The sequence below is a fragment of the Cannabis sativa genome, chromosome 2 (assembly GCF_029168945.1).
Source record: "Cannabis sativa cultivar Pink pepper isolate KNU-18-1 chromosome 2, ASM2916894v1, whole genome shotgun sequence".
NCBI classification, from domain to species: domain Eukaryota; kingdom Viridiplantae; phylum Streptophyta; class Magnoliopsida; order Rosales; family Cannabaceae; genus Cannabis; species Cannabis sativa.
This window is the reverse complement of record NC_083602.1, coordinates 80812237-80839406: the sequence shown is the minus strand read 5'-3', so window position 1 is coordinate 80839406 and position 27170 is coordinate 80812237. Positions and strand designations below refer to the sequence as shown.

Sequence of the window (27170 nt, the reverse complement as noted above, 5' to 3'; positions counted from 1 at the left end):
ATAAAATCTATCATGGTGTGACATTTTATTTAGCAACAACCTATATGCATCTATATAATAAAATAAACATATAGGCTCACACAGGCACACTTTGGATGGATCCTATCATGTTGCTAGGTCATACACAGATGAAAGAAGATTGTAAAATTTACCTGTTACAAATTATTAACTTGACCAAGGGAGCCATCAGATCATTAGATCTGACAAAAAGTAACCATGGCTATTTGCAATCAAGTAATAATAGGTTTTTAAAACTTACACACAAGCTAAAAACACATACTCCTGCAACAAGGTTAGCTGGATAGTTGGAAGTAGGATTTATTTAATTTTAAATAAATAATTTCGAAAAATAAATAATTAAAAAAATTTAAATTAATTTCGAAAAATAAAAAAAAAATTAATTAATTTCGAAAATAAAATAAAATAAATTTAAATTTAGAAATTATTTTAAAAATAAATATTTAAAATTAAACCTACTATTTGAAAAATTAGGTTTCAACCAACCTAAATATCATTTCAAAATTTGCTAACTACTTTTAAAAATTAAATGTTATTTTAAAATAAAAATTAGAAAAGATAAATAAAATATCTTTTCAGATTTTAAATTTAATTTAAATAAATAAAATAACAAAATTTAAAAATTAGCAAAATATCTTATATCTATTTAAAATTACATGATTATAAATATCTTATTTTAAATTTAAATAAGGTCAAAATATCTAAAAAGATTTAAAAAATCTTAATAGATAAGATATTTTTAAAATATCTTAAAAGATAGGATATTTTTAAATATCTTAAAAGATATTATAAATATCTTTAAAAGATATTATAAATATCTTTAAAAGATATTATAAATATCTTAAAAGATATTATAAATATCTTTAAAAGATATTATAAATATCTTAAAAGATAAGATATTTTTAAATATCTTAAAAGATATTTTAAATATCTAAAAAAATCTGACCTTAAATTTAAAAAAAAATAAAATCAAATTTAAAAATAAGATAGATTTTTAAGCAAAAAGATAAATACTAGTTCTATTCAAATTCAAATTACACTAATATCTTGAATTAAATTAAAAAAAATTAAATTAATTCAAAATGATAATTAGAATTGAATTAGGAATAGTAATAGTATATATATAAAACCATACAAAAAATTGGAAGTTAATTCCATGAAAAAGTATGAAAAATTGAAGAAAATTGAAAAAATTCGAAACAGTTCTGCGATCGCAGGAAACTATCAGCACAGCCCCGATTTTGTCAAATCTTCAAAAAATCATAACTAATTCAAATAAAATCCAAATTGAGTTCTGTAAAAGGCTAACTTGCTTAATTTTTTCCATACTATCCAATAAAAATAATTCCAGAACCGAAATAACAATTATTTTTCACGAAAATTTCATAATCATCAATCAATCATCAAATAACACTCAATGCAACATGATACCATCCAAAAAACATACAAACAATCGTTTTAAAGTCCAAATTACATGCAAGTAAATCAATTACCATGGCTCTGAGGCCAGTTGTTGGGAATTATTTTACCAGGATCTTAGATCTACTCACAAGTATGTTTATTAACATCCTAAATATGAACTTTCTAAAACGATAAAATAAACACATATAAAGTTAAGAAAACCTTACATTGATGCAGCGGAATAAATGTCTCCTTCCACTCAGATCTCTAACCCTTGATTCCTTTCAGAAAGCGAGTATAATCAAGATCTGAGCCCGAATCTCCTTCTTCTTCAAGCTTTGATCCTTCACAGTCTTCCAATCTATGATTGAGTTACTGCTTGCTGTGTGTGGGCACTTACTCTTTCACTAGGGTCACGAAAAAGATGAAGGAAAAGAGGGAGAAGTATTTCGGCCAAGGTAGAGAGTGAGGGAAGGCTCAGTTTTTCTGAAGAGAGAAATTTCTGTCAGAAAGCTAATGAAAACATGTGTTTTGACTGAGCCATCACTTTCTATTTATAGGCAACTTACTAGGTTTAAGTTTAGAATTATTTGGCATTAAAATAATGAAAATAATAATTTGAAAAAGCCTTATAAGTGGCCGGCCATAGGTGTTGTAATGGGCCCCACTTAATTTTGCAATTTTATCAAATTTTATCTCTATTTTCTCAAAAATGCCAATTTTCCAATTCTAACCTTTTAAATGCCAAAACTAATTATTTAATAATTAAAATACATTATTAAATAATATTGTCATTTAATTTAATTATTAATTAGACATATAAAGTCTATTAATAAATAAATAAACCTAGAAAACTCTTTTCCTTACAATTTCACCCCTTAGTGAAAATTCATAAAATCAGACATAGTCTAACTTTAGAATTATAATTGATCAATCACGAATCAATTAATGAGTCTTACAAGCAGAATGTTCTCAACTAGAATGGGGACCATGGATCTATATGCTGAGCTTCCAATAAGTGAACCAAATTTACCAAGTAAATTCCTACTTATTAATTCTTCGTTGAATCCACTCTTAGAACTTAGAATTGCACTCTCAGACTTATATAGAGCATATTGTATGTTTCACGATACCAATATACTATCTCATTTAACCATTGTTATAATCTTATTGTGATTTAAAGATCCTCTATATAGATGATTTACATCGAGATGGGATTTCTTTACCGTTCTCACCCCTCAATGTATTTTGCCCCTTAAAACACTTAGCTACCTGTAAATGGTGTTTAGTGATCTAATAATTAGTCAGTTAAACAAGAGCTCATCCATTTACTTCTATTCGCTAAGCTCGAAGGGAATCATCACTTAACTTCTATACACCAGTAGAAGCTATAGATTCCATATTTATGTTCAGCACTCCCACTCAATCATACTATCATGTTCCCAAAATATACGTATCACCCTGACCCAAAAGTAGGCTTAACTAATAAATCAAAGAACATGAATAGCACTCCTGAGTTGAGCCTAAGCATATCAGGATTTAGATTCTTTTCAATCTTAAGATCAACTACTGATATTGACTTGGAAAGATATGTATAACGGTAAGTTTGTAATATCTTAACTTAGTTACAATATCGGTCCAGTCCAATGTATACTCCATACATTCGAAACTAGTATACTTTACTAATGTCCTGGAAAGAACATAACACTTACTCCAAGTGTAAGTACACATCATCGCTGATTATCACATTAGTGTAAATCCAATAACACTGATGAAACAGGGACCAAAACTTTTGATTCATATGATCACAATCACATTCCACTGTGTTGACGATACTGTAATTGTGAATAAACATATGATCTGGATTTAATTGATTTTGTGTGTATGAATGTAATAAACATATTAAACATATTAAACCATTAGCATGTAAAATTCATGCAAACATCAATCACTTCAAATTTCTTATATTGATAACTAATCAGATTGTAAAGAGTTTTATTTAGGGCATAAAACCTAACAGGTTCTGTGATAAAATTGTCTGTTGTTGGATGGGTGGATTATTTGTTTGTGTATATATTGTCTGGAAATATTTATTTGTGTTATTTATAGGTATTAAAAATTTTGGGTTTACACTTTTTAAGCCGTTATGCTGTCGAAATTTTAGTAGAGAAAATATCTAATAATGAAATGTCATATATAATTTTAAATATAATAAAATGATATTATTAGTTTTAACAAGTTAGTAATTTTAATTTAAATAAAAAATGATTAAAAATTAATAAATGATTGAAAAAAAAAATGAAAGAATGTAATATATAATTTAAAATGTAATAAAGTGGTATTAAATTTTTTTAAAAAGTTAGTAATTCTAATTTAAATAAAAAATGATTAAAAAATAATAAAAATGAAAAAAAAAATGTAATATATAATTTAAAATATAATAAAGTGATATTATAAATTTGAAAAAGTTAGTAATTTTAATTTAATAATAAATTATTAAAAAAATAATAAAAGTGAAAAATGTAATATATAATTTAAAATATAATAAAGTGATATTATAAATTTGAAAAAGTTAGTAATTTTAAAAATATAATAAAATGATATTATAAATTTGAAAAAGTTAGTAATATTATAATTAATTAATTTTTTTTAAAAATAAAAATTAATACTTTTGCCGGCGCATTACTGCGCTGGTAAAAAGTGGCCAAAAACTATTGGCGCCAATCTGACGGTTGGCGCCAATAGTTTTGCCGGGCACTATTGCGCCGGCAAAACTTTATCAAAGCAAGTTTATAGCGGATAAGGGCATTTTTTAACACCGGCGCTTATTTTTCACTGGCGTGATTTCTCGCCGGTAAAAGGAAGTTTTACCGGCGCATTTACTCTACGCGCCGGTAAAAAGTATTTCACCGACCAAGCTTCCCAGATAAGCTTTGTTGGCGCAGTAGTGTACTTTTGCCGGCGCATTTTAAAAGTGGGTTTTCTTGTAGTGTCTTTAGTTGTGTCAAGACAACAGAGGCAGTGGGATCATCATATGTAGAATAAGATGATAGAACACTTTTAGAATCAAAAAAATATCTCCTTTATTTGCTACTTTATTTTCAGACTTAGTCATTTTCTTAGAAAAGTAGTATTTTTTTAAACAAACACTTTCTTATCTAATGACTATGGGATGTTCCACCCCTAATCACTTAGAATAGCTAACAAACATCTAAATCATGGTTCACAGTTCTAGCTTTTCTTAAGATTTTGATTAGGTCATCCATGAATCTAGTAATGATTTACATTAAGTATACAACCATTGCATCATTCCGAAATTATATTACCATAGAAGGATTTAGGCAACGACTAGTAACTAATCATCAATAAGCAAATCGAATTTCTGGGGAGGTAAGTTTGGATATAATTCAAAAAATCAATTTAATGATCTTTGAACTGTTGGGTTTTGTGCCCTAAATAAAGATCAGAAATAACATTTTATGTTGCATGGTGCACATGATTTATTTCATGATTATATATATAATGTATGAATTCTATTTAAGTCTAGAACATATGAATCTTTTAATGATTATAGTGTTGTCAGCACAGTGGAATATAATCTTAATTATATGTTCGAAAGTTTATTCCCTGATTTGTCAATTCACTGGATTTAGACTGACATGATAATCAGCGATAGGTATTCTTACACCTTGGATAAGTGTTATGTCCTTTCCAAGGCATTAGCAAAGATTACCAGTATCAGATGTATGGAGTATACATCAGAAGGGACCGATATTGAACTTTGATTAGATTTGTTAAAATTTATCGTAATATCTATACAATTCAATATCACTTGTTGATCCTAGATCAAATGATCTTAATCCTGATATGGTTAGGTTCGATCTCAAGAGTATTATACATGTTCTTTGATTTGTTAGTTAAGCCTACTTTTGGGTCAGGGTGATACGTATATTTTGGGAACATGCACTACTAAAAAATCTCAAATTCCCGTCGGTTTTACACTGTCGGCCAAAGAATTCCCGACAGTTCATAAAACCGTCGCCTATACGAGCGTCGCGAAAACTTGGTAAAATTAACGACGGTTGAAAACTGTCGGGAAAATAGTATGGGCCACGGTTTAAAACCGTCGCCTATAGTAAACACTATAGGCGACGGTTTTAAACTGTGGCCTATACTATAGGCCACGGTTTTTAACCTTGGCCTATAGTATAGGCCACAGTTTAAAACCGTGGTCTATAATGTTGTAGGCACATGTAAAAACCGTGGCCTTTAGTATAAGCCACAGTTTTAAATCATAGCCTATACTATAGGCCAGTGTTTTTAACCATGGCATATAATGTTTTAAGCACAGATTTAAACCGTGGCATATAATGTTTTCAATCTATTATAAATTTCGTATTTTTCAACGACGGGTTTTGCCAGTCATTGGATTGTAAAAAAAAAAGAAAAAAATAATTAGGATAAAGTATATATATTGTCATTAGTGAAAGTTAAACAGATCCTGTTTTACATAGTAAAATTTTCCCTACATTAATTAATTTTTACTGTATATTGTCACTAATTAGTTAGGATAAAGTATAAACAAAAATAGAAACTGGTCATTGTAAAAGCCCTTGTCGCACTGCTTGTGCTCGAACATATTCAATCCACTGATCACGCAAAATATTCATCTCGTCATTTGAGTACGGATCGCTCTTACCCTGCAAAAAAAAAAATGAAAGAAATTACATATTAATTAGTAAAAGACCTTATACATTATACTAAGTCCTAGCTAACTACCACGAAATTAGTGAAAGAGAAGCTTACAATAGACTATAATTACTATGTTTACGTATTATTGTGTAATATATAATGACTACGAGAAGATAAATTTTACCATTTCTCTCACTCGGCGTATTGGATCTTCTTCGTTCATGAAACTCTCAATAAATTTCATGACATAATATCCACATTGCTTCCCGTCTGGTTGTTGTGGACATATCGGAGTTATCCACTCAATGGGACGATCATTGCGGTTAGTTAAGCTTTTATTAACTATGTTGAGCGACCTACACAAAAAGTGAAATTAGCATATAAAATATCACACACTTATTCAGAACACCTATAATTGTATTTAATATGTATATAAGGAAAAGAAAGAAACAAAAAAAACAAATTTGGTGGTATTTAATGTGTCTTTACTTACAAATTTAAAAATAGAGTATTGTATGAGTCTCACATTCATAACTAGAGGAATCAATATATAATTAAACAGCCACAAAAGAAATCAAACATTCTTACTCTCTCTTTCCAAAACTTTTCATATTCAATCTTCACATATATTAAGTACAATAAATATGCATTAGTTCTTAACACTTGGTTGATAAATTTACTATGTCTACATGCAGTTACTATGTCCTAATCAACAACAAAAGAAAAGGATAAAGTTAGCAGATTGCTTAAGATTTTAGGCATGTATAGAACTTACGTGTTAACAATGTATTTTAAATCTTCTGGTACATATCCATTGTTGGAATCCAAGTACGCTACTGTATGTGTACTTGGTTGGATAAGTACAACCATCCAATGATACATATTACTACACAAACAAACATGTTAGATTAACCATAAATTATGTAGAGTTATAAATTATGAAACTATAAATTTTAAATTTACTTACTAATTGTTATAGGGGGCAATAATCCATTTAGCCGGATTATCAATTTCAAGAATACGTTTGCGCAGTGCTCGAGAACGGGCATTATAATCCCCAGCATCAGAGGCAATGGCCCCAGGATTTAAAAATGCATATAGTCTGCTTAATCCATTAACATCTAGCAACCGTTCCTTCAAAAACCTGTTAAAAACACACAATTAATAACAAGCTCTCAAAACAAATTTTCAAGTTTAATAAGAATTGGATGTCATACTTGCACCAGATTGCAATAGGTTGGGCTCCTAAAAATCCCATTTGGCACAATTCCTTGATGACCCTTTACCACAATTGAAACAAGTTTTTATTTTTATATTAACAAACTGGGTTTCATCTATTTGTCAAATAGACAACTGCAGAACAGAACCTACTACTCCTAAGTAAAATCAGAAAAAGTAGTCTCTTTGAACTGCTGCATTTGAGGAAATGATGAGAATTCAAATCATTAGATTCTTTTTCTTTGTTTTAGTTTTAGGATGGGGAGAAGACTGAAATCGTTTCAGAATATGGATCGAAAAAGATGTATATAAATAGCAATCTTTGGCCAGAGGTCACAAAATTAACAATAAATTCAGTCTGGACAACTTTGTAATAAAAGCTTAAATTAAACAGCCAAATGTTTAGAGTTTCAGCCATAAAAGAAAATTCCAGATATAATAGACAAAAATAGCATGATGTTTTCCAACTTTAAATGCCATCATACTTTGATGGTCATAGTTCATGTTTCCAACAACGAAAATCATGTTTGTTCCATAGAACACTACAGCATCATTATTTTATTTTATACTTTATATGAACAAAGACAACCTTAATCTATAACCACCATCGGAAAATGATTCATTAAGAAACCATTCCTCCTTTCTCAAAAAAAAAAAAAAGAAAGATAAAACACATTATTGAAACAGATAAAGTTCAGTTAGATTTTGGATTGTGCATTTTCTAGTACCTAAATATATATATTCATACATTTTATCAATTTAATAGTTAAAATATGAAGAGAAAAACCAAAATAAAATATACTTAACTTCACAGTCGACTCAACTATCAGGAAAATGAAACTTAGTTTAAAGCTGAAAAAAGAAATAGTCCACTAAAAACTATTATCATTTAATTGTAATAATGATTTGATTGATTTTATGACACTTAAATTATGCATCCAACTTTTGACTCATATTAATTGCAGCAAGCCTTGGACATGCTAATAAATCTTAAACTCAGAAAGTAAAAAATATAATTTGGGATGATTAAAACAGAAACATGTCAAAAACATATTTTCATCCATAAATCGATTTTGTTCAGGTTATAATTTGCCAATCGTAATAAGGACAGCATTTTACGTTCACCAAAAAAAAAAGATATAAGGATAGACATTTCAAACCAAGTACAGAAAAACAAGACAGAGTGAAACTAATTCTGTAAAAATTTAAAAAAGGAAAGAGAGAGAGAGAGAGAGAGAGAGCATACCCGACGATCGGATCTGAGGTTGAAGGAGGGGCTCTCGGCAGTGGAGGGGTGGCGGAGCTGCGTCGCCGGTGGTGTGATTTCCGTCACCGTTAGAGAGAGAGAGAGAGGGAGATAGATGAGTGAGATCGAGAGAGGGAGATAGAGTGAGTGAGATCGAGAGAGTGAGATGGAGTGACGAGTGAGTGAGTGGGTGAGAGATGGGAATAAATGGAGGGAATAATAAGGCAAAATGGGGGGAAAGCAAAAATTATATAATTTTATTTAACCTTAAACCCGACGGTTTTGAACCGTCGGGCAAAGAATGAGCCACGTTTTAAAACTGTGGCGAATACTTTCCCCGACGGTTCTAAACCGTGGCGAATAGTGTATCAATTTTTTTTTTTAATTTTTTCTCTACATTTATTAACTGTCGCCTATTGTTTACGAGTGTTCAAAACTGTCGCCTATAGTACAATATAGGCGACGGTTTTAAACACTCAGATAATTTTTTTAGCGACGGGTCCCCAAAAAAAGCGTTTTTGGGACCGTCGCGAATTTGGCCTTTTGTAGTAGTGATGATAGTATAATTGAGTGGGAGCGCTAACATAAATATGGAGTCTATAACTTCTAGAGGAATTTAGAAGTGAAACGATGATATCCTTCGAGCTTGGCTAAACAGAGATAAATGGTGGAGATCTCATTTCACTTTGCTGAAATATCATTTATACGGAGCTAAGTATTTTAATGATAAAATACATTGAAGGTGTAACGGTAATTTAGTGCCTATTTAATGTAGATCATCTATTAGAGGGTCATTGATCAAATTAGGATTATAACAATGGATAACTAATAGCGTATCTATATCGTGGAACATATAGAGCGTGCTATATGACTGAGAGTGCAATTCCAAGTTCTAAGTATGGATTCAATAAGGAATTACTATGTTAGGAAATTTACTTGGTAAATTCGGTTCGACTTATTGGAAGCTCGGTTATATAGGCCCATGGTCCCCATACTAGTTGAGACGATACTGCTTGTAAGACTCAGTTAATTGATTTTGATTAATCAATTATAATTCTAAAGGTATACTATGTCTAGTTTATGAATTTTCACTACGCAAGGGCGAAATTGTAAAGAAAAGAGATTCTAGGTTTATTTATTAATTAAGAGACTTTATATGTCTAAATTAATAAATATATTAAATGAAAATATTATTTAATAATTAATTTTTAGTTATTAAATAATTAGAATTGGCATTTAAATGGTTAAATTGGAAAATTGGCATTTTTGAGAAAATGGGATTGAAAAATGACAAAATGGCAAAATTGCAAAGTGAGGCCCATTATCCATATCATGGCCGGCCACTATGCAAAGTGTTTTACCATTTATATTTTTTCATTATTTTAATGCCATACAATTCAAACCTAACTCTATGTGGTATTCTATAAATAGAAAGTGATGGTTTCAGGAAACAATGCACAAGCATCTCATTCCTTTCAGAGAAAACTTTCTAGCCACCACTTCCCTTCTCTTTTCCTCTTCAATTTCGAACCCTAGTGATAGAGTAGTGCCCACACACATCAAGTGGTATCTCAATCATAGTGTGGAAGATTGTGAAGAATCCAAACAACAAGAAGGAGAATCAGTATCAAAGGAAAGGAGAGAAAGAGATCCAGGTTCAGATCTTGATTATGCTTTGCTACAGAAAGGAATCAACGGCTAGAGATCTGAATGGAAGGAGTCATTACATTCTGCTGCACCCAATGTAAGGTTTCCTAAACTTTATATGTGTTTATTTCATTGTTTTAGAATCTATATTAGGATGTTAATGAAACATACATCGTAGTAAATCTAGGTCCTGGTAAAATATTTCCAACACTCAGCACAAATAAGAAATAAGTAAGGTGATAGAAGATCACCTTGTCTAATACCCCTCTCAGGAACAATCAGACCTAGCTCATGTTCGCCATGAATTATTTTATACCTCACAGAGCTAACCGTAGCAATAACAAGATCAATGAAACGCAAGTCAAATCCCATTTTACTCATCATTGCTCGAAGAAAACCCCACTTCACACGATCATATTTAAGCTTTACTAAGATCCAGTTTGAGATAGTATTTTTGAGAAAAAAATGAATAAATTAATAACAAAAAGGGTACATATTTTTGTAAAAACCTATTAATAATCACTAGTCACTTTTGTTTCTATTAATTATATATGTAATACAATTCTCTCTTTAGTTATCGCTCACAAATAAAAACTACTACCAATATGAGTTTCTAACTATATGAAGGAAGCTATGCAAATAAATAAAAGGCAACAAACAAGCTTTTCTATATATGAAAGGTGTGGAACTGATGTGGGTCTAAAACTTATCTTCTATATAACTTTAATTTATCTCTCAAAAAAAAAAAAAAATTAATGCGATCGAGCTAAGACACCCCTCTTAACTTAGTTTGGTTTACTATACACTCTCCAAAGACTAGACTTTTATGTCCCAATGAGCCAGATTTCGGGCCCTCCGAATAATTATTGTTAGCTTATATATGTGTGCATTCAAGACCTTCATCATTGCATTGCACGATATTATTATTTAATTTATTTAATTATGATATGTACAAAATTGTTATGTAATTTGTAGCTGTAGCTAATTAAGCTCTAATAATCTCCAAGAGATAATTTCGTACGTACAATCTGATCTTAGATCTCTGATTTCCTCCTGTGCCAACCACACATGGTTCTCTCTCTTTCCTCTCTGTCTTTCTCTTGAGCATATTTTCATTATTGTTTAGTCACACAGCAGTGATTTCTTGTCTTTCTTTTTCCACTAAATTTGGTTTTTTGTTTTTGGTTTTTTTTAATGATAAAATAAATAACTTTTTCCACTTTAATTTTGTAACAGTACATATAACCTTCTTCTCTCTTTCGCTTCTTCCTTACACCTCTTTCAATTTGGTGATTTTGTTCAATATCCACCTCCATTAACTTTTTGGTTTTCTCTCTCTCTCTCTCTCTCTCTCTCTCTCTCTCTCTCTCTCTCTCTCTCTCTCTCTCTCTCTCTCTCTCTTATATATAAAATCCAAAAAGCACCCATCGATACATAAATCTCTACCAAAACCACATCACTCACGCCCAGTTATTTTTATATCCCTCATCCTTTACCATCATCATGAGTAGAGATCCCTATTCAAATTTCATGAATGGTTGGTTGAATCTCAACCAAATTCACAATCATCACAACTTGATATCTTCTCCTTATTATGATTACTTGAATAATAGTAGTAATTATAATACTAATACCACCACCACCACCACTAACATCTGCTTTAATATTCAAAATACCTCTTTATTATCATCATCATCACCTCCCTCACCTCCTCTCAAAGAGGCTCTCCCTCTCCTAAGCCTAAGCCCCACAAGATCATCACCACAACATGATCATGATGAATATGGTGATGATGATGATGATGAGGAGGAGGAGGAGGAGGAAGATGTTGATGTTAATGAGCACAATAAGAAAAAGGTAGAGAAGAAATTATTAGAGGATGAAAACAGCTTCTTATCATCATCATTATATGATAATGATCAAAGTGTAACCGTGGCTTTGCATTTAGGGCTTCCAAACCCTAGTTCAGCTTACTCATCAGCTCATGATTTGACCTCGAGGCTTTCTTCCACAGAGATCTCTGATAATAATATTAACAAAGGAGTTATTATTAGAGAAGGAACAGAAGAAGCAGAAGAAGAAGAAGAAGAAGATCATCATCATGTATCATCGTCATCATCTGGCTACCATTCAAACAGATCATCATCGTCATCAGTGCTCAATAACGGCCAGTATTGGATCCCTACACCTTCTCAGATTTTGATCGGTCCAACCCAGTTCTCTTGCCCTCTTTGCTTTAAGACCTTCAACAGATATAATAACATGCAGGTAAATATATATATATAAATATACATATATAGAAATTAATTATATATAATCCCTCTATATATATATATATGCCAAATTACACATGTTTACATATATAGTAATAATATATAAATATATATACATATTCTAGTTTCCCGTTTTCGTCAATTTTCGTAAATTTCATTTTGATTTTGCTGAAAAAGAGAAAACTTAATTGTTCCTGTATGTCTTTGCTTTTTTTTTTTTTTTTTTAATGTTCTGGCTTTGGATCAAAATATTTCTTTAACTTTCCTCTTATTATATGCTCGGCTAATGGGTCCGAAGAGCGTTTTTTTTCTTTTCCTTTCTTGTATGCTACTTTAATCATACTTTCTTTCTTTTGTTAAAAACAATACATTATATATGTTATATTTGGTTTGGCACTTTACATTAATTTCTTCTTTTATCTGCAAAGATTTTTCTCTTCCGTCCCCCCCCCCCCCCCCCCCCCTTTTCTTTTTAATTCATCTTTTTTGCATGATTTGTGGGCTTTGAACTAAGACGAAGTAATTATATTATTATTATTATTATTATTATTATTATTATTATTATTATTATTATTATTATTATTACTGGTCGAACTCAAGAGAATAAGATCAGAAAATCAGAACCCATTCTTTAAGTGATTGAACCACACAAGCCATTATGCCCCTTCTTTTTTACCTTGAAGTTTGTGTAATAATAATAATAATATTTGCTACACATTTGCAGGTGTGTAAAATCGATGATATCTTAGTTTTCTTCAAATGATCTCTCATGTTTCAGAGCCCAAGAAAAATAAAAAATCATTTTTAATTTTAAACCTCAACCCTGAAAAAACCAAGTTCACATTCCACGAATAAAAATGTATTTGCTGTCTGTGTTGCTAATTCCACAATCGTAGTTTGTAATCAATATTAGTATGTTATAACCTTTTCAACTCTCGTTATATCTGCTTATGTTTTTAGATCACACATACGCACATAAATACATTTAGGGACATATGAAAATATACCATATGGAAAAAAAAAAAAAACGATGATCTCAATTCAACATTATTGGTTTATTACTTTTTCTATGGAATATACATGTATACTATGTTTTTAGGAATATTTTAAGTTTCATTTATAAGAAACAATAATAAAAGAATAAATATTCAGATCTTATTTTTGTTCAGTGTACCTAATGAAGTTTGCGTAGCCATATACATGCAGAAACACCTCAAATTAATCATTAAAAAAAACGGCTCTAGAATTATTAACTAGCTAGCTGCTACACATGATCCTTATTATCATATATATTTATATATAAGGTTATAGTACTTGTTGGTAGTTGGTACATTACATAGTACTTTCTTTAGCAAAATGATAATTGAAGGGATGGAGCTTAATGCCTAGCTAAGATTCAAGGGATGAAGCTTAATTCCTAGCTTATACTCTCCTTCTCTATGTTTTTTTTTTCTTAATTAAAGTACCTATTTAAAAAAAAAACTTTTGCCATTTAATCAAATAATAAAAAAAAAACTTTTGCCTTATCATATATATATATATATATAGATATCATGTCATTTCATAACTATATATTCATAGTATTATACCCCTTCACTTTAAAGTAAATTTACCTCTCCTGATCGTAACTATAAATATATAAATTTATAATTTATGTTCAAGGAGAGAGGCCGGACGATAGAAACTTTCTTCTTTCTTTTCTCTTTTTAGTATTTTAGTGTAATTTCCTTTTAAAGGAAAAGTTTTTATTATGAATAAGATCAATTGTATTGTTGAATCAAAACCATACACTATTCTATATTTACAAGACAATATCCCAACAGTATACAAGAAAAATAAAACAATTTTATTTTCAAACTCCTACAAATATCCTCTTTATTTGATGAAAACTTTGTTTATAAAAACTGTTACCTTATCTTTTCAACTACCCGCCATACATCCTCTTTAGATGAAAAAATAAAAGAGAAAAGGTTAGTCGTACATATAAATATATAAATATATTCCGACTTGGTGAAAATATATATACATATTTTGTTTTAATGGAACTTGCAAAACAAAATCTCTTCAAAAAATTTTGAGTGTCGAGTATGTCTCAAAGTTTATTTTTAGTGTCGAGTATCTCTTCATAATGAGACTATTATGTATAACTAAGTGCTATATAACTGTATAGTCGTGCACTCGTGCAAAATCGGATTTTTTCGCAAACTCTGTTCATTATTAAATTCATTAGATACTACTCGATCAATGATTCAGTTGTTTCATATGTATATTTATATAATTGACTGGAAAATTTATTAGTTATTAAAAATCTTAGTATTACTTCATAAGGGATGTGATAATCTGTATATATGTGCGTGTGTGTGTGACAGATGCACATGTGGGGGCATGGATCACAGTACAGAAAGGGTCCTGAATCACTAAGAGGAACACAACCAACAGCAATGCTAAGGCTACCATGCTTCTGTTGCTCACCAGGTTGTAGAAACAACATAGACCATCCAAGGTCAAGGCCACTCAAAGACTTTCGAACCCTCCAAACTCATTACAAACGGAAGCATGGCATCAAGCCCTTCATGTGCCGAAAATGTGGCAAGGCCTTTGCTGTGAGAGGTGACTGGAGAACCCATGAAAAGAACTGTGGCAAGCTCTGGTATTGCACTTGTGGCTCTGATTTCAAGCACAAGAGATCTCTTAAAGACCATGTTAAGGCCTTTGGCAATGCCCATGCACCTTATGGTGTTGACTCTTTTGACCAAGACGATGATGATATTCTTGATCACCCTCCACCTAGCAATGACACTACTTAACCACCCTTTTATAATAATTAATTTGTTAGACTTAACTAGAAGAATTAAATCTCATCATGCATGGGATAATCACTATTCTTCTTTAATTTCTTAATTGACTAATTGTTAATTAATTTTCTTTATATCATGACCTTAACATATATTTTTTTGTTAGTCATATATATCCGGGATTTAATTAATTTTCTTTATTACAGGTCAACGTTATAAAGTTCTCCAGAATCTCAACATCTCTCTTCAGGAACAAACATAAATAATTTACATATAGACTATTATTTTGCTCAGCCGTAGAAAAACTGCTAAAGTAACTTGTAGGACTTACTTGACATACAAATTGATGAGAAATTAAATGAGGCCACGACAAGATTTATAAAGATTACTAAAATAAAGATAAATGCTAAAAGTTACCCATAGAATGTAAGATTACTAAAATTAAGATAAATGCTAAAAATTACCCATAATATGTAGCATCCTTTGTTATGTTAGTTTATTAAGTGTGTAATTCAATAACAAATGTAATTTATTTTATTTTAATAAATATTATAATAAATCTCTAACGAATTATAATTCATCACCTCTTAATAGTACTAGATAACTTAATAACTCATAAGAATACTCTATAATTAATTAGTAATTATTATTTAATGAGCTATCCATATATAGTGTGGGGGACACTTAGTATTTCTTGCCCAGTTTATTTTTATAATTGGATTCGTGGTGTTCATTAAAGTGCTCACACTGTAAAAAAAATATAGTTCGAAATTTTTAACGGTATGGTTATAGTTTGTACTTCTGCCAAAACGCGTAGTGCGGTGCAGTTTATGATTTAAAATTTAATAATTGTAGTTTTAACTGCACTACAGTACTACATATTACAATGTTATTAATTTTTAAAATATAATTTTTATTTATTTTTTTGATATAAGAATAAATATTTGTAATGTATGTGTATATATATTGTATGATTTTCTAGAGACAATTGAATAGAATTATTTAATAATTAGTAAATATGTTATAATGTTAAAATTTTAATAATTTTTTTTCTTTTTTTGATGTTTTTTAAACTTTATTAGACTTATCTTTGAATTTTCCTTATAATATTTCATAATTATGATAGTGTAAATTGTTTAAACCACACCCGACAATATCATATTTTTGCAGTGTGATTTTTAAAGTTTTAAAATCTTACAATGCCTTTACCGTTTAAAAATTACAAAAACTGTATATTCCATTTAATTTGAAAAAAAAAAAATTACAATCGACACCTCCTAACGTGAATATCTACGATTGCTCCATTAATTTTTTGTTGGAATTTTTATACCATTAATTATTGTATAAGTATATATAAAAATAGTTAAAAAGACAGCTGAATAATTATTGTTCATATGTATCAACAGTACACAAATAATTAATCAGCTTTCTAAGTATACTAGCTTACAAATGTAGAGCAGGGTATCAACATTTTTTTCTTCTATTTTTTTGTGCCATAGGGTGTCAACATATTTGTAGGCTTTAGATGTCACTTTGCAAATTACTAATAAACCCCTAACATAACAGATGTTTAGGATATATTTATATAAACGAAGGGCTTCATTATATAAAATGATTTAGCTTCAGATATATGCTTGAGATTTATATAATAAGAGCAATATCTCAGTTCTATATATAAAATAATATATATTTAAAAGGTTATATAAGCTAAAGCTAGTGTATATTTAATTTGTACATGTACTGTCATGAAACAACACTGCTACTACTACTACCACAAAGGTTGTAAGGAAGTGATATAATGGATCTTATTGGCAGCTTTGTAAGATGAGAAAATTTAGAAAAAGAGAAAAAGAGAGTTATAGCAGTGAAAAAAGTCATATATCTCTCTTCTCATATGTCATTTCAAACTACAATATTATTTCAGAATACTGTACTGTGTTTGGTGGGATCAGCAGTAATGTGTATGTGTGTGCCCCCAATTCAGAGCTTCAAAATTTTTAGGTCCCCCTCCTCTCACTTCTTTCTTCGTCATCACTACCTGATCCTTTTTCTTTTTCTTTTTATTTACTCATATATATATAAATATTTAAATAATGATGATGAATACATATAGATATCTCTCAGTCATCTTTGTGTGTATATATATATATATCTATACACATATGCTTAGGACAGTTATTCAGAGATCTTCCAATGTATGTACCTTTAGATTTAACAAAGAAGCTACATTGAGTCATCAATATAAACAGCATACAAATACTATTTAATTCAATTATGCCATTCTTTTCTAATTAATTCTTCGCTCCCCAGTGTTATGTCAACAGGCCTAATCTAATCACAGTGTTTTCTCTGCCTTGCATTTTCTTTTTCGAACTTGAGACAAGCTTGTTGTTCTGAAATGTATTTCCAATTTATTATTTTAATATTATATAATGATAAAACTAAATGTGCTATATATAAAATGGACTGTTTACTATTAATAATATTCACATTGCTCCCTAACAATTAATTAAAAAGACCTCAAATCGGTGTACTCTTTAATTCCGTCAAACATTATTAATATTTCTCTCTCTTACTTCGGCCTTGTTATTATATATATCTATTCTATATAAAATGTAGATATACAAGTGAATTCTTAGTTACTAAAAGTTATTGGGCGACTTTTTTTTTTTAAATAAAAAAAGTAACAAATTATTAGATGTCAGCATCTATGTAGTTAGTCAAACCTAAATATAATTAATCCACCTAAAGTGTTGCAATTAATAATAAATTTGTTCATATTATTTATTTTTTTATTAAAAATTATTTTCAAATTTTGATATTTAGAATTAGTTAAATTTTAAATATTATTTTAAATTAAATTTAAATATTTTGATAGTTTAACCAGATGAGCATTTTCATTAATTGCGAAGATAAATTTAGGACAAATAATAATAATTTTTTTAATTACTATTACAAAGTATAATAGTAATTTTTGTTTTTATTTAAATCACTATTATGCTTTCAAATTTCAATGATTATCACTACATTGAATATTATTAATTTTAAAATTATAATATTAAAAAAAACTAAAAACTAAAATAAAATTAACATACGTGACTTGGCACGTAACATCTATCTAGAATATATATATATTTATATAGGATTATAGTAGGTGTTATCCCAAGCTGTCCAAATCTCACGATCAGTGTATTCTGTATTTATTATGTAATCTTTCAGCTTATATCCATTGTAACGAGAAGGAAAATACTTCTTCCCCAAGCTCATATCCCTATAAATAGTGATGCATGTTCACTGGGCAAAGGGTCGGTGGAAAACATTCTGGTAGAGAGATATTGTCTAAGAATTCATATTCAGAGATACTGTTGTAAGAGCTATAAGAAAAGGAAGCTTTCTCCTTGTTCTTGAGTTAATACAAATAACGAGGATTAGGTTATTACCGAACTACTCGGAGCTGAACCTCTATAAAATTCTTGTGTCTTTATATTGTTTTGCTATATATCAATCGTTATAAACTACTTGTCGCTTACTAAATAAGACTCACAGTTGTTGGCTAAAAGAGAGGTTAATATTTTAGTGCTTTCATTGAGAGAAGAATCAAGAATCGCTGTTCATTCAAAATCTAACCACAAGTACGATGGTGGTACAGACTCGTAAGCCGGGGCCTGGTTGATCCAAAAAATCCACAGGCGGTGGATCCCGTATTGCAGAACCCAGGAAACGTAACGGTTCTGCCAGCTGTTAATCTTAAACAGCCGTCGAACGTAGGTCATGGTGTGACGATTCCTGTAGATGAAATCGCGCCTGGTGTGCAAGAGACTGGGAATACCAGTTCAGCACCCAGCCAGGGCATTCGTAACACAGCTGTTCCGCCTACTACCAACGTTCAAACGACCACTAGAGATGATACTGAGATCCAAAACCTCCGCGCTGCTCTTGGACTCATGCAAGGTCATACCAACACCCTACGTCATGATCAAGAAGAACTCCGCGCTGCGGTAAATCTCGTGTTCGAAGAATAAGGACGCACGTTTCTCGAGTGGAGGGACAAAGAGATGGAAGCGTTAAGGGCTCATCATACTGAGATTGAAAATCGTAGTCGGCAAGACACTGTGCTGATACGAAAAGCCTACCAAACTGTTAGACAACAACCTCCGAATGTTACCCCCCTGGGTGAGACGGATGAAGATCCAGCGATGAATACTTCCCAGACTATAAATGGTCAGCCGCCAAATCCCCGGTCACAAGTTTTGTTTGTGGGCCTAGCAGTAGGCGGGCAGACCTTGTCTAGTAATTCATCAGGAGAGGTCATACCTGATAGTTCCAACCAGGTTAACGGCGCCATTCCACATGTCAACCAAGCAAATCAATCACTGAGACAGCCAGGCGCTTCCATATTCGAATGGTTGGGGATAACTCATGACCTAAGGAGCGATCTGAACAGAAGGAGAGGAGTAGACAATCAGATTGTCATGACGATTGTACAGCCCGGAGCCCGTGCTCAAATTCCCGCTCAGAAAGATACTGATGTGATTCAAATCGACCAAAATGTTCAGCAGGTTAGTCTAGTTGTGCCTGCTGTGCAGGCACCGCTAGACAAGCTGAAAAATATGTTCCAAGGCATGGTCGGACAGAGAAACAATGATCTCGAGCTGGACCGAGCACGTGAAACTCCCTTCTCTCCCGAGATCAATCTTCTAGCATTGCCCCACAAGTTTAAAATGCCAACATGGAAAATGTACACAGGAAGAGAAGATCCTCTTTCCCACCTCAAGTATTTTGAAATGCAAATGGATTTGTAGGGGATACGAGGAGATGTGTTTCAGAATCTTTCCTGCTACCCTTTCGGAAGCTGCCCTGTAATGGTATTTCAAGTTGGCCCCTGGAAAGTTCAACTCTTGGAAAGCCTTCTCTTTGGAATTCCATGCAAAATTCTCCTCCTCTCGTCAACTTCTGTTGCATCTGGGAGATCTTGTCGAAGTCAAGCAAAGACCAGGCGAGCCTCTCCGAGCATACGTTAGCAGATTCATGACGGAGGTGACGAAAGTTTCACGGGTAACTGAAGACGAAAAGTTGTCCGCGATACTGGGGGGCATTGAAGTCCTCGGTGAACTTTGGAAAGACATAATGAAGAACGGCCCAGTAGACTCAATGAGTGATGATTTTCTTGACCGTGTAGGCTTCATCAAGCTCGGAGAAGCTATTTGTAGAAAATAGTGAATCGAATTGTGTATGTATTTCATAGACTAGTACATATTTATATACAAAGCTAGGAGACTAAAATAGGAAACTACCAAAAAAATAGGAAACTACTAAATATCTAATTCTTTTACAACTAATATACAGCTAATACTCTAACACTCCCCCTCAAGCTGGAGCATAAATGTTAATCATGCCCAGCTTGTTACAAAGATAATCAACCCGCACCCTATTCAAAGCCTTTGTAAAAATATCTCCTTGTTGTTCTCCGGTCTTCACATATCCTGTGGAGATCAGACCTTGTTGAATTTTCTCACGAACAAAATGACAATCAATCTCAATGTGCTTAGTTCGCTCGTGGAATACGGGATTTGAGGCAATATGAAGAGCAGCTTGATTATCACACCGCAATTTTGCTGGAATAGAAGTCTTAAACCTGAATTCAGTTAAAAGCTGATAAATCCATATTACCTCACACACAGACTGGGCCATAGCTCTATATTTTGATTCAGCACTGGATCTAGATACAACATTTTGTTTCTTACTCTTCCAAGAGACCAGATTGCCCCCAACAAATACACAATATCCTGAAGTGGATCGTCTATCTACTTTGGAGCCTGCCCAATCTGCATCAGAAAAATACTCAATCTGGGTATGTCCATGATCTTTGTAAATTATACCTCGTCCTTGCGCTCCTTTCAAGTAACATAAAATTTACTCTAATGCCGCCCAATGATGAATTGTTGGAGAAGACATGATCTGACTTATGACACTAATCGGGAATGCAATATCTGGATGAGTAACAGTTAGATAATTCAACTTTCCAACTAACCTGCGATATTTCTCAGGATCTTCAAATGGTTTCCCATCACGTGTAAGATGCACAGCTGGATTCATTGGAGCATTACAAGGTTTTGCTCCCAATTTTCCTGTCTTAGTTAACAAATCAAGTACAAACTTTCTTTGAGATAGAAAAATACCTTGTTTACTCCGAGTAACTTCAATACCCAAGAAATACTTGAGCTCCCCTAAATCTTTCGTGTTAAACTAGGTGTGAATGAAAGACTTAAGGGATGAGATGCCTTCATTATCATTTCCAGTAATAGCGATGTCATCAACATACACCACTAACAAAATGATACCAGCAGTTGATCTTTACACAGAATGATCTGACTTACTTTTCAACAAACCAAATTTCTCAACAGCCTGACTAAATTTACCAAACCAAGCACGAGGGCTTTGTTTCAATCCATATAAAGATTTGCGAAGATGACAAACTCGCCCTAACTCCCTCTGAGCAGCAAACCTAGGAGGTTGCTCTATATATACTTCTTCCTCAAGATCTCCATGAAGAAAAGCATTTTTAATATCAAGCTGATGCAAAGGCCAATGATGAGTAGCTGCCATGGAAATGAACAGTCGAACAGATGTGAGTTTAGCAACAGGAGAAAAAGTATCACAATAGTCCACTCCATAGGTTTGAGCATAACCCTTGGCAACAAGACGGGCCTTTAAGCGAGCAATTGTGCCATCTGGATTGAATTTAACCGTAAACACCCATTTGCACCCGATGACCTGTTTTCCGGAAGGTAAATCAACCAAGACCCAAGTACCATTTGCAACTAAAGCATTCATCACTTCTATCATTGCAGCAAGCCTACCAGGATGAGACATTGCTTCACGAATAGTTTTAGGAATAGTGATAGAATCAAGAGAAGCAATAAAAGAGCAAGAAGACGAGGAGAGATGATTATAAGACACAAAAGAAGAAATAGGAAAAGTACATTGGCGTTTACCTTTACGTAGTGCAATGGGAAGATCATCTGTGATTTCCGGATCTGATGACGAAGATGCAGGTGCAGGACATGAAACAGGAGGTGGAGGAAGGGGGCGCCTGGTGTATACTATAGGAGGCCGAGGGAGTGGTGGAGGTGGTGGAGGTGTAGACATTGTGTGGGTGACGACCGAGGCAGGTGAAGGAACAAGAGACTCGCCAGAACATGTATCAGGCGCAGAGGATGTGACAGAATAAACCAACAAATCATCATCCTCCGCCTGACTAGTAGAAGGAGTGGAAGATGAAAAATAAGGTGTATTTTCTACAAAGGTAACATATATAGAAACACGATATTTGTTGAGATCTAACAATAACACCTATACCCTTTCTGAAGACGAGAATAACAAAGAAAGACACACTTTAGTGCCTTAGGGTCTAATTGTTGGGTTTTATGCCCTAAATAAAACTCCATTTCAATGTAATCCAGATTATTCAATATCAATAAAGTAACAGAAGTATGTTTCATTCATTTGTGTATGTTTTGGTTCACTTTATCAATTGCTTGTCTATTTGATTTATAAATTCATCCAAACCCCTTTCACATACTTGATCATGTTTATTATGTTGTCAACACAATGGAAAGTAAACATGACTATGTGAATAAAGGATTCTTAGATTTATCAGAACACTTGGTTTTACTGATATGACAATCTATAACAGAGTTTAGTTGCATTTGGAGAAATGTTATGTTCTTTCCAGAACATTGGTTAAAGTAAAGCTCAGGTTGGATGCATGGAGTATGCATTGGAATGGACCGATATTGAACTTTGAAATAGATTTATAAAACTTACCGTAATATCTATTCGATTCAATATCACTAAGTTGATCCTAGATCACATGATCCAAATCCTGATATGGTTAGGCTCAATCTCAAGAGTGTTATTCGTGTTATTTGATTTGTTAGTTAAGCCTACTTTTGGGTCAGGGTGATAGTACATTTTGTTGGAATTTATTTTACCAGGATCTTAGATCTACTCACAAGTATGTTGATTAACACCCTAAATATGAACTTTCTAAAACGATGAAATAAACACATATAAAGTTTAGGAAACCTTACATTGGGCGCAGCGGAATATAATGACTCCTCCTGTTCAGATATCTAGCCCTTGATTCCTTTCTGTAGTAGAGAATTATCAATATCTGAACCTGGATCTCTTTCTCTGAATCTTTGATGCTGAAACTCCTTCTTGCTGAAAGTCTTTCTTCACGATCTTCCTCACTATGATTGAGGTATGACTTGCTGTGTGTGGGCACTACTCATACACTAAGATTTTTGAAATTGAAGAAAGAAGAAAGAGAAAGTGGGTTCGGCCAAAGATAGGGAGAGAGAGAGGCTCAGGTTTTTCTCTGAAGGAAAAATAGAAAATTTAAGTGTAAATTTCCTGAAGCCTTCACTATCTATTTATAGCATTCCACTAGGGTTAGGTTTGAATTATTTAGCATTAAAATAATGAAAAAATCAATTTAAATTTCCTACAAAAGTGGCCGGCCCTATACATGTGGATTTGGGCCTCACTTTTTGCAATTTTGCAGTTTTATCTTTTCTGCATCTGATTTTCTCAAAAACGCCAATTTTCTAATTCAACCATTTAAATGCCAATTCTAACTATTTAATAACTATAAATAATTATTAAATAATATTGTCATTTATCATATTTATTAATTGAACCATACAAAGTATCATAATTAACAAATATGCCCCTATAAACTCTTTCTTTACAATTTCGCCCTTACTTAGTGAAAATTTCACAAATAGACGTAGTCTAATTTGAGAATTATAATTGATTAATCAAAACCAATTATATGAGTCTTACAAGCAATATTATCTCAACTAGTGCGGGGACCATGGGTCTATATAACCGAGCTTCCAATAAGTAGATCAAGAATTTATTACTAAAATTCACTAACTTATTAATTCTTCGTTGAATCCACGCATAGAACTTAGAATTGCACTCTCAGTATAATAGAATGCTCTATATGTTCCACCATATAGACGCATCATCAGTTATCCATCGTTATAATCCTAATGTGACCAATGATCCTCTATATGAATGATCTACACTGTAAAGGGATTAGATTACCGTAACACCCTACTATGTATTTTATCCTTAAAACACTTGACCCCGTATAAATGATATTTCCGCTTATGTGAAATGAGTACTCCACCATTTATTTTCGTTTGGTCAAGCTCGAAGGAGATCAACCTTTGGTTACTATTAGCCAGATAGAAGCTATAGATTCCATGTTTATGATAGCGCTCCCACTCAATTGCACTACCGTGTTCCAAAAATGTACCTATCACCCTGACCTAAAAGTAGGCTTAACTAACAAATCAGAGAACACGAATAGCCTTTCAAGATTGAGCCTAATCATAACAGGATTAAGAACATTTGATCTAGGATCAACTTGGCGATATTGACTTGAATAAATTTTACAGTAAGTTTAATTAAATCTAAGTCAAAGTTCAATATCGGTCCCTTCCGATGCATACTCCATGCATCCAACCTGAGCTTTACTTTAACCAATGCTCTGGAAAGAACATAGCACTTCTCCTAATGCAAGTAAACTCTGTTGTAGATTATCATATCAGTAAAACCCTATGTCTAATAAATCTAGGAAACTTTATTCACATAGTCATGTTTACTTTCCAATGTGTTGACGACACAATAAATAGGATCAAGTATGTGAAAAGGGTTTCAGATGAATTTATACATTATGTGCATATAATCATGAAATAAATCATGTGAACCATGCAACATTAAATGTTATTTCTGATCTATATTAATAAGTAAATCTGATTATATTGAAATGAGTTTTATTTAGGGCATAAAACCCAACAAACTCCCACTTGCACTAATATAAAACAAAAAGTGCGTTTCAAATAATCTCAACACCTTGATATACAATTCAAGTGTAGCAGTAGTAAACTCCTCGTAATAGGATCTGAAAGTTTGAATTAAACACAACCTTTTCTCCACCATTACTCTTCCTTTAATCACAAAATTATTGATAATGTGAAATTCCTCTCTATATGTCTACTCTCTTGGGATACTGGATTCTATACCTTTGGCAACTACTTTTGGTTAGTCAGGAAATTAACACTAGTAGTTTGAGGCAATTTGGAATGGTGCCAAAGATGTATAGAAATTTCCTTAGACTGAATAAGTACCTTTCTTGCAGCTTTAACATTCAGTCCCTTTCTGGTAGACCTAGAGACTTCAGATAGGTTTTTACACTTCTCCAAAATCACTATTCCACCCCCAGAGTAACCACCATCTTATCAGAAAGATTTTCTAACACAAAGGCAAATTTCGAAATCTGATGTGGTGTAGTCTAAGAGTTTTAAACACACTCTTATAGACTAACATATAGTTCCTCTTCTTAATCTTAGGATTTACTTGATTGTCTTCCAATGTTCTTCTCCTGGATTAATCTGATACCTACTCATTACTCCCACTCAACAGCAGGTGTCTGGTCTAAGGCATACAAAAGCATATCTAAGACCTCTCACTGTTGATTTAAGAAATTCTTTCATGACTTTATCTTTTCTGGAATAGTTGAAACTTTTCCTTAGATAAATAAAATCTATGTTTAAGAAGTTGTGAACCCTCTATAGATTGCCATTAGAAAGAAAATGCTTCAGCATCTCACTAAAGTAAGTTGCTTGCATTAGAGTAAGTAATTACTAGGTATACAACAAGCCATAGGTTTAGATAAACTCAAACCTATAATACTAGGAACAAGAAGTTTTGTTAAGTCCATTGAATAGGCTTATAAACGAAAATTTCCTTTTATGTCCTTGTAATAGAAAACTTTAGGTTACTCCATGTAAATGGATTAAACCATAGTTCTATTGGCTTTTCTTCTTAGTTTCTTATCTTGACAATCCATTACTTGTTTAAACTCATAATGGATTTTAATCACTAGTGTCTTCCAAGTCATAAGAAGGTGAGTTCCTAGAAACTCTCCCACTACGATAAGGTACCGTGAATTATGTCTAAGAAAACTAAATGGTATTGATCTCTTCGATTGTGACAAGACAACAGAGGCAGTGGGATCATTATATGTAAGATGATAGAACACTTTTGGAATCAAGAAATAAATATCTCCTTTATTTGCTACTTTATTTTCAGACTTAGTCATTTTCTTAGAAAAGTAGTATTTGTTTGAACACACACTTTCTTATCTATTGACTATGGGATGGTCCAACCCTAATCACTTAGAACAGCTAACAAACCATGGTTAACAGTTCTAGCTTTTCTTAAGATTTTGATTAGGTCATCCATGAATCTAGTAATGATTTACATTAAGTATACAACCATTACATCATTCTGAAATTGTATTACCATAGAAGGAATTAGGCAACGACTAGTAACTAATCATCAACATGCAACTCGAAATTTCTGGGGAGGTAAGTTTGGATATAATTCAAAAATCAATTTAATGATCTTTGAACTGCATATCTACTAACTATTTCTCCACCCCTATCAGTTCGCAAGATCTTTGTAAAGCCCGCTTAGTTAATTTGGAAATTATCGGTTAATTATGATTATTTATGAAATTATTTATAGCTATTAAAATAATTTATTATACTGTTATTTATGGAATTCAGAAATGCATGGTTATGTTATTCAGTAGTTTTCATATTTTGCATTTCCGGTGCCCGGTATTTTGGAACTCGGCGTTTGGCTCAGTAGAAATCACAACTGAGTATGTTAGTAGTTTGGGGACAGGTTTTAGACATTGGGAATGTCGGGAATGGCCGGGAATTTAGAATTTCCCAAAAATACCCCTTTAGTATGATTTATGTGATTTTATGGTGGAGGGGCAAATTGGTCTTTTTG

The 27170-nt window shown here is 32.1% G+C and overlaps 2 protein-coding genes and 1 non-coding gene across 3 annotated transcripts; 1 reads left to right on the top strand and 2 right to left on the bottom strand.

The window, feature by feature from the left end:
* Window positions 1-5518: 5518 nt before the first annotated feature.
* Window positions 5519-5654, bottom strand: LOC133035314 (small nucleolar RNA ACA64). The gene has a single exon (XR_009686585.1). It is a non-coding gene; the product is annotated as a small nucleolar RNA ACA64 (small nucleolar RNA).
* Window positions 5655-5874: 220 nt separating this feature from the next.
* Window positions 5875-7380, bottom strand: LOC133035138 (uncharacterized). The gene is made up of 5 exons (XM_061110919.1): window positions 7329-7380; window positions 7079-7255; window positions 6887-6997; window positions 6296-6467; window positions 5875-6119 (listed from the first exon to the last, which is right to left on the bottom strand). The coding sequence occupies exons 1-5, from the start codon at window positions 7367-7369 to the stop codon at window positions 6018-6020; spliced, it is 603 nt and encodes a 200-aa protein (XP_060966902.1). The 5' UTR covers window positions 7370-7380; the 3' UTR covers window positions 5875-6017.
* A 3702-nt stretch (window positions 7381-11082) lies between these two features.
* Window positions 11083-15498, top strand: LOC115718674 (zinc finger protein WIP5). The gene is made up of 2 exons (XM_030647495.2): window positions 11083-12490; window positions 14865-15498. The coding sequence occupies exons 1-2, from the start codon at window positions 11726-11728 to the stop codon at window positions 15300-15302; spliced, it is 1203 nt and encodes a 400-aa protein (XP_030503355.2). The 5' UTR covers window positions 11083-11725; the 3' UTR covers window positions 15303-15498.
* Window positions 15499-27170: the final 11672 nt, after the last annotated feature.

What these genes read in the sequence shown, in the direction of transcription:
- LOC115718674 (XM_030647495.2), top strand. Translation starts at nt 11,726, where the DNA reads ATGAGTAGAGATCCCTATTCAAATTTCATGAATGGTTGGTTGAATCTC. An exon ending in ACAGATATAATAACATGCAG is followed by an intron (nt 12,491 to 14,864) that starts GTAAATATATAT and finishes TGTGTGTGACAG; the next exon opens with ATGCACATGTGGGGGCATGG.
- LOC133035138 (XM_061110919.1), bottom strand. Translation starts at nt 7,369, where the DNA reads ATGGGATTTTTAGGAGCCCAACCTATTGCAATCTGGTGCAA. An exon ending in ATTGCCCCCTATAACAATTA is followed by an intron (nt 6,998 to 7,078) that starts GTAAGTAAATTT and finishes TTGTTTGTGTAG; the next exon opens with TAATATGTATCATTGGATGG. An exon ending in TTAAAATACATTGTTAACAC is followed by an intron (nt 6,468 to 6,886) that starts GTAAGTTCTATA and finishes CTTTTTGTGTAG; the next exon opens with GTCGCTCAACATAGTTAATA.